Source organism: Pholcus phalangioides, unplaced genomic scaffold (genome assembly GCF_987345545.1).
Source record: "Pholcus phalangioides strain wild (caught in Gottingen) unplaced genomic scaffold, Ppha-v1.0 ptg000010l_1, whole genome shotgun sequence".
Taxonomy (NCBI): Eukaryota; Metazoa; Arthropoda; class Arachnida; order Araneae; family Pholcidae; genus Pholcus; species Pholcus phalangioides.
In genome coordinates this window covers 44,387,906-44,400,146 of record NW_028301603.1, presented here as the reverse complement: position 1 = coordinate 44,400,146, position 12,241 = coordinate 44,387,906, and the positions used below count along the sequence as shown (strand labels likewise).

The window sequence follows — 12,241 nt, the reverse complement described above, 5'->3', positions numbered from 1 at the left end:
AAGAAATTATTTCCTAATGTGTAGGGTGTGATTCCTGGATGTTGGGAAAATACATTGAAAATATAAGGAAGGATACCAGTTAGCAAACAGAAAATGTATACACAGTAGGCCCTCCTCACACGGGGAAACTAAAGTCCGGCAACTGATAAGAGAAACCGTTTCCAGAAAACCAGCGTGCATATTTCAATAGACGCCCTCACACGAGGAAATTGGCGACGAAATATCGAACACGACTCAATCACTTGGCGACTGGCATGCTAGTCGCCGCCAACTTTAGTTGAAGAAACCAAGAAACCGCCTCTAGCATTCCTTCATATTTTCGTCATTGAAGTAAATTGAAAATCAATCCAGAGTATATATATTATATGTAATAAATTATCAGTTGAAAGGATATGAAATTTTGACAAATTTCAGCTCACAGGTAAATACGATTTCTTTATTTAAATTGATACTATTTTGAAATTATAATAAATTCAGGGGCGTCAGAATTGTTTCGAAACTGTGGGTGCCCGTCTTTAGTTTTATATTGGTAAATTTAATTTCTGAATAAATTCTAGGGGTGCTCGGATCCATGTCACAAATTACCGTGGGTGCTTGAGCACCTCCGGCTATGACGTCACTGAATGAAACGGGTCTGTGGTAAACACACGGGCCCACCCGGGCGAACTTCAAAAGAAGATGGGGCATCACGAAAATTAGATCTGGTAAAAAATTTCAGGAGTAACCAAGTGAATTTACCAAGTAGGTCCTCTGAAAAAAAAAATACATGGCTCGGGGGTCCAAGATGCTCTTAAAAGACGGCCCCGGGGGTAAGCACCTCCAGAATTTTTCAAAATACCGTCTACTTTCACAACATGTACCAAAACAAGCAAGTGTCGTATAGGAATGGTCCCTGATTTTCCCCCTTGTTTGGAATGTCTGTAATTTAGGTCACGTACACGCACATTTGTGTGTGGGAGTATTTGGGGAAAATCATTCCCTTAAACGTAAACAATTCATGTTGTTTGTCTGTAGTTTTGCCTACAGTTTATTTTTTGCTTCTCGGAACCGTAGCTTTCGCCGTTTCATCGAATGAAACTACTCAAAATCCTACGTGACAATACTTTAACTAATAAACAATAACTTATATAATAATTAGTCCAACATATACGTACCGAGAGGCATACTTATTGAAAGAAAACAGACATTTTATTGCAAATTTTTTTCCATTGAAATCACTCAAAGCAAATGAAATTATACTAAAAAATTATATAATTTTTCCAATTTATTTTCATTTCAAAATGATATCATTTTGAATAAAGAAACTGCGTATTTACCTGTGAGCTGAAATTCTGTAGTAATTTCACTGTTATAATAGAAACTATTTCACTTATTTCTTTGTAACGATTTTTATTTAAATATAAATAAATAAATTTCGATTTTTCCTATCCCGGTTAACAAGATAGTACCGGAAAATAAGAAGGAGAACTATAGACTGTGCTGTTTTCACTCAATTTCCCGGGCTTTCAATATTTTTTTAAAGTGCCGTGTGAGGGAGAACGGGCAACTAGACTCGTTCAATTCAACTCAACTCTCAAGTTTAGGCAACTCGGGTTCGATCTTAGTTTACCTGTGTGAGGAGGGCCGTACAGTTCTTCAAGAAAAATTTTAAGGAACTGGACATGATGCATCGCTTTGCTAAGATATAGAAACCAATCAGCAAAACAATAGTAACACTTTTTCCTCCCTTTTTTTTTAAGTTTTAAATGAAATATTTTTCCCAAATGTTGATAAGAATAACAAGGATATTTGAGAGAGATTTGACCAATGGTAATAATATGCTGCGAACAATTTTTAAATTTTTCAAAAATTTAAAATATTTAAAAAAATTTAATTCGAAAAATAATTTTTCTCCATTAAGATTTTTATTCAAAAAAATTTAAATGCAATTAAAACAACTGAATTATTTTAATATTTCTATGAGGTCTCTGGGGGAAAAAGTCATTTTCTAAGAATTTTATTTGTATGATTTTCTTATTTATATGTTTTCACGTGGCCTCATGAAAATTCTATAAAAGGGGGTTCCCCCCATTAACATTAGAACTAGCTCCCAACTTTTCTACCAGAAACTAGTTATCAGAGTAACAAGGAAAATGACCAGACTTCAAACAAAACAAGATAATGTGTTAATGATGATGTTAGGATGACATTGATGTATCTACTGCTGTTGTTGAGGGGGGAAGGGTTGTTTAAGAAGACATTAGATTACAAAGCTGACTTTCATCCCTGGAAGTCAAAATAAAATACAGTTTTTGGTCCAACAAAATTTTTCAATGGTTAGGTCTTTCCTATTTTTACCCTTCCCCCACCACCGCCTAGTTGGGCAATTGGCCTGTTGCAGCTTCAGATTTTCTTTTTCGCATAAAAGAAAGAAAAAAATATTAAATTTTTTTTTTCTTTTTTGAATCGCAATGAAGCATGTACATTTGTGGCATATCAAGGTGTTGTAAAAATAAATTTTCTATTTTTCAGCTAATATCAAAAACTGACAATATAAATACAAATAGAAGGCCCAACAGGCAAAATGCCCAACAAGGTGGCTGAGAAAAAATTCTTTTGCAAAAGAAAAAAAGTGCAAGTAATGCAAATGTGCAAGTAGATGATGCTGTACTTGGCCAGTAGTATAATCCATTTTGTGCAACCACATCATTTCGACACTTCCACAGCATCAGTGTGAGGATAGAACAACTTCTATCAAGATGCACACTGCAATACCAGCAAAGCAGCTGCTGAGAACTATTTTGACAATAACAGGATGCAACTTAACCCTTGCAACTTTTGGCTGTGGGGGTACCTCAAAATGTTATGAACAGTGGTCAGATTGCAAACTTTGAATTGCAATCTCCAGATCATCATATATCTAGAAGTACCCTATATGTTAGAAGTTCCTCAGGAATATTCTCGATAAGAAAAAACTTGATTTCTCGAAAACACTCTACCTCGAAATTTTTTCCATTCCATCAGTTTCAAGATAGAGTTGACTGTATATCAAGTGCATAGTGCAATATCAGTTTTTGTCGGAAATTTCCGAAAATCCTAAAAATTCCCCGACCCTGAATAACTCAACAACAAAAAATAATTTTATAAGTTTCAGACATAAAAAAATTTTGACGATACTCAAATATCGGAAAATAATGGTCTATTATTCTATATCTACGACAAATGAATTAAGAACTCAATTTTTGGCAAAGTTTATTCAGAAAATTCTGCCTGAATTAAAAAAAATGCTATATAGTGCATGAAAGCATAAAGGGTTAGGATGACATGCAAATTTCGGAAAAACATTGATCCATCAAACGGATGTTAAGGGCAGTGGCGGATCCAGGGGGGGGGGCGATAGGGGCGATCGCCCCTCCCAAGAGCTTTCAAGCAAACATAACTCCAGTTACCTCATTTTTTTCTTTATCAATCCTTAATTTTTTTAATTAATTTCCTTTTTTTTCTCAAAGTTCCTTTCCCTAAAATTTGTGCACTCGAAAAATTTCCACCTTGAGATTTCTTCTGCTGGTAAGGTCGAAAAAATAAAGAAGTCATAGCCGGAGGAGGGTCAATTGTATTCCCACCAAGGTTCTACAGGGATTCCATGCGATTCGGCAGTCACGCTGCCTTTTCGCTGCAACATACTCCCTAGCGCCTAAGGGCCCGTGTAGAGAGCAAAAAAATGTACACCCTTCAGTTTTCTTGGTAACGCGCAATAAAGCACAAGCCATCCAATAAGATGAATCATCGTTTTCTAGCCCTTGTTATGTCTTTTTCTTCAATTCAGTCCTGAAACACGCAAGCTTGACGTGGATCAAAAAATGGCTCTTCGAAAAAAGTGGATCTTCGAAAAAAAACTGTTTTCGGTATGTAAAAATTTTAAAATAAATGGGTGCTAAGAAAATTAATTCTATTACTTATGTAGCACATCTGGGGTTTTCCCAGAGAATGAAGCTGCATTCGCTTACGGATTCACTGATAATGACATTAACGGGGAGTTCCCCACAGGGTTAGGCTAACAGGGCTCAGGACGATTCTCATCATTTTTTGATTTTCACTCTACAAATTCACTAAAGGGGGGGCCTAAAAGCAGGGTTGGTAAAAAAACTGTTTTTTTTTAAAAAAACCAAAAAACCGGGTTTTTTTGGTTTAAACCAGGTTTTTTTGGTTTAAACCAGTTTTTTTGTTTTAAATAGTATTAACATTAAAAACAATGAAATTTCTGAAAAATCATTCAAACTTGTAATAATTAACTAAAATAAAATGTTTATTAATGCAATTAACACTATTCCCATGCTAATTAATCAATAAATATTTATTACATTTTAACAAAAACCATTTTGCCATTTAATTATTTTTTGCTTAACTCAATGGATTACTGTGTGCTTGAAAATTCTTTTAATGTTATTATTAATCATATAATATATAAAGGTTTTTCTCCAGTTACTTTCAGTATACTTAATTACAAAGCTATTTTGCAAAAAGTAATATAAATTAGGTGAATATAATGCATTTAATGAAGCATAAATAATGCAGATTAATTAACGATGATTTACGATATACAGGGTGATTATAACTAAGGTTCTGATTTCAAAACACTGTAAAAAAAGAACGATTGTCAAAATGAATTGAAAATTCACAAGAATATTACTGAAAAAATGCAATTGTATTTGGTAAAGGAGGAAAAAATACTTTAAAATGTAAAATTAATGACATCATCCAACATGTGGGAAATTTGCTCCCAGAATGGAAACAATAGCCATTCATGGCAAAATTATAACTTAATTATAGTATTGCACGAAATCATAATTCATAGAAACATCACAAAAGACAAAGTAGTTGAACAAATAACTACAACTTACTTAAGAAATGTTAAATATATTGTCCACCGTGTTCTGGCTATGAGGTTGAAAGCACAAAAATTCTTGTTCAACAACAGATCAGAGTATGCCATAGTCATGATGTGGATGTGCTTGCAATTCAGCTTTATTAAACCAAACGCGCCCCCAAATTAATATTCCTGAGGAACTTCTGACATATAGGGGATGTGCTGGAGATTGCAATACACCAAAGTTTGCAATCTGACCACTGTTTATAACATTTTGAGGTACCCCCACAGCCAGAAGTTGCAAGGGTTAAGGTGCATCCTGTCAAAATGGGTCTTCAGCAGCTGCTTTGCTGGTATTGCAATGTGAAGTTCTATCCACACACTGATGCTGTGGAAGTGCCAAAATGATGTAGTTGCACAAAATACATTATACTGCTGGCCAAGTACAGCATCGTCTACTTGCACATTTTGCACTTTTTTCTTTTGCGAAAAAAACTTCCATTGCTTCAGGAGTATCCATGAAAATTTTCAAGTCATTCTGATCAGTACTTATTGTGTAGTTTTGGAATCAAAACTTAAATTATAATCACCCTGTATATAGCTAATTATTTTTCAGAAATCTGTTACTACTATACAGTAGAACCTTGATTAACTGGGCTTAACAGTGTGTGTGTGAAAGTATAAAAAAAAAAACTATTGAATATTAAGACTGGGAGATATACAGTAGGAGATGTGCTACTTCTTATGGGAAAAAAAATGAAAATGTATGTGAGGTAATGTAACAACTAGTAAACTAGTCTTTGTCCTTCAAGGACAGCTGGTGTCTTTATTGGATTATAGGACCACTTGCCCCTAGCATGATGGTGTCACTACTGTAGCTGCTTCTTTGTGAACGGAAAAAGAAACCCTGTGAGATAATACACCACTACATTTAGATGTGTGATGCAATCCTTATTCATGAATTTGCTAAAGATAGAGCATCAGAATGTAGCCAAAGGTTAGAAAATGTTGTAAGAATGAGAAATTTTGGCTTTTATATATAACTTTAAATGACTAAGATACTTCATATGAAAAATATATATATATTCTGGCCACTTTTATGAGACTTTTGAAAAAAACCACTTATAAAATCTTATGTCATTTAAAGATATACCGTCAGAATGTACCCCAAGGATATAAAATAAGGTAAAAATGAAGCATTTTGGCTAATAATGAACAAATATGATATTTTTCAGGGAAAAAAAATGATATTTAGGCCACTTTTATCTGATTTTTTGAAAAAAACCAGTTGGTTAAAACCAAGGTTTAAAACAACAAGGTTTTAAACAACCCTGCCTAAAAGTATGAAAAATCTCAGCAAAGCCCCCCCCCCCCCTCAAAAACGTAGCTCAAAAGTCCTGCTGCAGAAGGTGAGCATTTGAACACACACACACATACCTTCTCTATAATAATAAAATATAGACCTCGGCCACATCTAATAATTAAAGCCTTTTTAATTTGAAATAAGTACCTGGATTAAACGTTATAAGTGGATCCCGCATATAACGCTTTTCCAAAAACCGCCATAAAAGTCGTTTTTCCCCTTGCAACGTCTTTGTAGTCTGAGCATTAGTTGAAGATGGGACCACGAAAATGAATCGCACTAAGCGAGAAAAGGTTCTAAGTTCAGTGCCACAACCAGATGCTTGGTCAGCATCTTGGTGTCCCTTGTAATGTTGAAGGGCAGGTAAAAGGTTGAAATTCACCCCCCCCCCTCTGGTCCAGCGCCCGGGGCACCATACCTACCTCCTCTTCCCAAGTTTCGGCCTTGAGGAACGTTATAAGTAGAATCCACTGTATAAAATTGATTGCGTGGTGTCGGATGTTCTGAGGGAATTAAATTTAACCACAAAAATTCTAAATCTCTGAAATTTAAATTTCAGACAAAAAATCTGAAAATTAATATTGTGCACTTGATAATCATAATTAAATATTAATGAAAATCATTCCAATTTGCATGAAAGTAAGTTTTGCTATTTAACGTATCTGTAGCGAAAAACTGTTTTTGAATAGGTTTTTGACAACAATTGTCTGCACAAAATTGAATAAGAAATTTATTATTTTAAATCGCGCAATATTAGAATTTCATTAAGAAGTTTTTTTACTCTGAAATTTTTCTTAATTATGCAGACAAATTAGTACCCTTATATTTTATTGAAATATGCGTCAACTATTTCTTGTTATCGAAAACAGTCTATACTTGCTTCAATAACTTTTCAATGCTATATTTCCATATTTAAAAACATTTTCATATTTTATCTTGACGTCCTATTCGAATAAGCAAGATTTACCATTTAGTATTTCGTGTATTTGTGTTTCTCTGATTAGTAATTCTCTGAAACTCGTGCTAAGGTGGTTCCAAATTAAAGTTTTCATCCTTTATGAGTTGTTTATTTGAAACCGAACCAGAGATTCAGGTTAGGAGATTGAGAGTAATTTATATGTTCAGTCAGAAGCGCATTTACGGTTTTGCCGCCTGTAAGCTACACAAATTTCACCGCCCTTCTTCCACTCTAGTCTAATTTTCTTGACTACTTTATCCACGAATTTTCCATCCGATGTTATAGCCCTCCTCCCACTCCTGTAAGTACACGTGTGTTAAAGTCACTCTTTTAGAGGTCCGTCTCACAAGAGTTTGTCAGGGGACGCTGGGTAAGATAATTAAAGTTAAAGATAATAAAAGTCTTTGTCAGGATCCGTGGTCGCCTCGGGGAAGCAATAATTTTTATGGCTTTCAATACAAAGGCAGAGGAACGAGCGTCTTCCTTTGTGAATGACCGAACAAGCATGGATTACTTCACGCCAGCTGTGGTTTTTGCTGTTTATGTCCAACAAAGACTTAGACTTTTATTAACTTTAATTATCTTACCCAGCGTCCCCTAGCAAAAAAAAAGACAGATGATCGAATGATTATATAAACATGAAAAACTTACAGATATATTTATAAGTCCAGAGAGGTACCAAAAATTGAACCATATATGTTCCTTTTCATTGATTAGATGTAATACAGTCAGTAGTACACAAACTAGGAGCATCGACACCACAAACACCAGAAGTATACGATTCAAGGATCTGAAACAATTACATACAGTTGAGATTTTCATAATAAGGTCTATTTGTGTGAAATAATTTAAAAAATATTATTAATGCTGCTTCATGTTTTTCAAATTTGTGACCAGTCAATTCACCAGCATGATGAGTACTCAAAACCAAGGTTGAAAAAAATGTAAAGGCTCGGAGGTTTCTTGGTGACCATTTTTATATGCTGCCAAGAGCATATTTCAATAAAAGCAGTGTACAGCTATCTATCTCTGGCTTCATACTATTTTTGCATGACATGATTTACGAAAGGCAATCTAACAAATCACACAAAATACAGCTGCCAAATCTGGCCAGAAGTTCAACTTCTCAGCTCATCTTCAGGATTAAAATCAAAAATTTGACATAACAAAAAAGGAAAAATCTGTTGCATTTAAGAATGTAGCTTAGACAAATATGGATAAAATGTTCAAAATCCAACTCGCCAGATCTCGCTTTTGAACATTTTTGCACACTGCTTTCAGAAATGGAAAATAAACAACACTGAAATTCAGTAGCATTGTTGGGCCAATCAAACTGCTTTCAACAAAAAGTTTGATTTTTTTAACCATATTAAAAATGTCATCACACTCATGGAAGAAAATCATGCTAATGAGACATGTAGAAAAGCCAGAGTTCTGAATATCCATACCAAATAAGACTCCAGAGTTTTTAAAAAAGAATGCTGCTTGTCAGCTGATTCTAAGCTCTATAGGAGAACAAAGATCTACACTCACAAGAGATATGTAATTCAATTTATATATATATACAGGGTGATTATAAAAAAACTATCCCGACATATGGGCCTCTAACTATCATACCATTCACAGAAACTGAATGAAATTTTGGCATAAGGTATTTTGATGTATGCGCTCAAGAATAATATCGAAAACAAAACAGTGTCACTCTAACAGTTACGGTTACAGTGAGAAAATTTCGAAAATATCAAATGGCAACACCAAGTTTTTTGTATTGGAATGTGATCTCCATTGTGAAAAACCCTAAATAGCGTTCAAACGGCAACTGTAGCATGAAAATCACCGGCGGTAGATAGGCTAAAAGTGAAGACAACCAATAAGGACAGAGAAGCAGCATAAAATAAAGCATTTTATTGTGTTTCACAAATTTTTCACATGACCTTGTGGAGGACTAATCAGGCTGGGATCTCAGCCGAAGAAACGGTGTGACGAATGAAATGAACATTAATGCTCTGGTGCACGGCAAAGTAATTTTTACTTTTTCCTTGCCTAGCTCCGGGGATTTTTGTGCTACAGGTGCCATTCCAACGCTATTTAGTGTTTTTCAGTATGGAGATCGCATTCCAATACAAAAAACTTGGTGTTGCCATTTGATATTTTCGAAATTTTCTCACTGTAACCGTAACGGTTAGAGTGACACTGTTGTTTTCCATATCATTCTTGAGCGCATACATCAAAATACCTTATGCCAAAATTTCATTCAGTTTCTGTGAATGGTATGATAGTTAGGGGCCTATATGTCGGGATAGTTTTTTTATAATCACCCCGTATATATATATATATATAGTGAATGTACAAATAATTCAAATCACTTGCACATCAAAGCGACCTTTCACCATAAGAAATAATGTAAACTCAAATGTGATAGGTTCCACATGCAGGGACGCCGGAACATATCTGCTCATGTTGCAAAAGCAATCCAATCATACCAATGACCATTTGAACATAGCTCAAATACTGCACTGAATGCGCTTTTTTTTAAAATTAAAATTTTTGAAGAAATACCTTTTCCTTGTGAGGAGTTGCATAGCTGTAGCTCCTTTTGTTTGCTAGTCATTTCACGTCCAAGGAACTTTCCCACACACCATGTATATTAATTAAGCATGAGAATAAAATGAGCATCATAGAATCTGAATACCACAATGGTAGCCACAGCAATAGACTTGAGACAGTACGTTTCATTGCTGATTTCAGACGGATATCAACCCTTTGAGTGGCATTGACAAGATATCTCGCCTTCTTATTTTAGCATTGGCAAGCCCAAATATTTTGGAAAGTTAATCCTTCTCTCAGTGGAACATTTTTTTCTATACCAATGGTTTACAAACTTTTGTCAACCACTGCTCCCTGTCGGTCTTTTTACTACTCAGCGAAAAGAGAGCCGCTGATAGCATACAATTAGCGTGCAGCCTGGCTGTTCCTTGAATAGATATGCAGTATACCTACCATATGAAGGGGAAAAAAATTGTTTCTGTTGTACTGCTGAACTTCCTATGGTGTCAACGAAACAGTAATTTTCCGGATATTATGCTGAGGTGAGCTCGGAAAGAAAAGTCATCACGTCTCCGCCGGGACTCGAACCCAGGCCCTCTTGCATACCGGGCAAGCATGCTACCATCTACACCACTGGAGACACATGAATCTGCCTTCCAAATTTCACGCACTGTGTCGTGAGGCGCTGAAGTAGAGGCATTAGTAGCCTCTCTTAACTTCAGGAAATGGCCCCCGGGTGGGACGGTTTTAGAGAGATATAGATGGCTTTTTTCTCAGCCAGAGATATCAACGAAACAGTAATTTTCCGGATATTATGCTGAGGTGAGCTCGGAAAGAAAAGTCATCACGTCTCCGCCGGGACTCGAACCCAGGCCCTCTTGCATAGCATGCTTGCCCGGTATGCAAGAGGGTCTATATCCCGGTGTCTATATCTTCCTATGGTGTGTTCGGGCTCATTTGTCGTATGACCAGCTACATGGAGAGAATCGAACCATTCCTTGCTGTCCGTGTGAAATTAAACTATTTATGTCAGATAGTGATAATCACAAATTTAATTTACTATTGTGGAATAATGAAACGCTCCTATGTGAGCAAAAAAAAAGCTCAAAAAAAAGTTCAAAGGATTTCATAGTGACATATTGATGAACTAGATTCTACCCCCACGTAAGTTTGCTTTTAACTAAATGACATTTTCTTTTGCTTTCTTTTGTGTAATTAACTGTAAAAAAACAATCTGCTGTCGTTTGAACTGGGAATGTTGCCATTAACTTTCAAGTTCAACTGTTAAATTAGGTAAAATTATTGTGCAGATGTCGATGCCCGATTTACAAGTTCGGCATTTGACCCCATAAGGGAAAGGCTGACATCGGAATGGGCCTGGAACAATTCCCATAATTTTTTGGGTTTTTTCAAGCTGTAAATTAATTACAGAATAGCACGTGAAAAGTTTTGCTTGTGGGGGGGGGGGGGTGATGCGGATTAAAGTCAGTTAAGGCCTCGGAAACAAAAGTAAATACTGGACCCCTTAAATTAGAAAAAAGTGTAATGTTTGGGTTTTACGCGGCCCAGGGTGTGAGCCTGGTGCGCCAGTTTTTAAATCCACTTCCTATTTGGGCCCGCCAAAAATCCCAGCCTACGGGATGTGAGGGGATAGCCCAACCAACAGATATTCATTGACTAGCCAAGCGTCTCTTCACCTTAGTCTTGCTCCCCCCCACCTTCCCCAACCCAATTCTTGCTTTGCCCTCAGTAGAGAAAACGGTTGGGGCTTTCAAAAAGAAATGAGAAAAAAAGTGATTTCTGCTGTGAAAGTGAGAACCGCTCTTAGGAGTGCGACAGGAGCAGTTGCACTGGGCACCTTGCTTTGTGGGCCCCCGCACTCACGGTAAATTATTGGAGGCTTTCATGAATTCTGAAATTACTTCTTGCATTAATTCTGAAGTTTCAACAATTCTGAAATTCCCCCCCCCCCCAGTAAATTCTGAACTTTTATCTATGCTGGAATTATTTCTTTCAATTATTTTTGATTCATCAAGTCAAAAATTTTTATCAGTTTCAGGATTTTTTTTTTCCTCTCATTAGTTTAAAATTACCATCAGTGCTAAATTTTCGACAGTTTTTGTGTTAATTTATTGAATTGTGTATTTAACATTTTCTGCATGGATATTTCACAGCATTCTTGTATATTTAGAAATAATGGATGCTATTCCTCCCCCCCCCCCCCACCAAATATATAAAAATCGGGCAAATATTTTTAGTGTTCGAAACTGTTGAGACGCACTGGGCCCCTTAGGTAGGGACGGGAGCGTGATAAAATAGAATGGGCCTACCCAGGCATGGCTCGGGGGTCCAAGAGAAGAGGAGTCTCACAAAAATTAGATCTGGTTGAAACTTTCGATAATTTGCTTAATAGGTCCTCCAAAAAATCACTTGGTTGGAGGATGTGTGGGGCATCTTATACACTTATATATTATATCAGGGACTCTCAAACGTTTCCCACCCGTGGCACCTCTTTCTCTAATCAACG

The 12,241-nt window shown here is 36.0% G+C and overlaps 1 protein-coding gene across 6 annotated transcripts in view; it reads right to left on the bottom strand.

Annotated features, from left to right (window-relative positions):
• The window catches only part of LOC149081570 (phospholipid-transporting ATPase IF-like), a 179,503-nt gene that overhangs the window by 106,683 nt on the left and 60,579 nt on the right, over positions 1–12,241 (bottom strand). For all 6 annotated transcript variants that reach the window (XM_089238524.1, XM_089238521.1, XM_089238520.1 and 3 more), the window contains one exon: positions 7,819–7,957. In XM_089238524.1, the coding sequence (XP_089094650.1) occupies positions 7,819–7,957 (139 nt within the window). The remainder of the gene's footprint in view (positions 1–7,818; positions 7,958–12,241) is intronic.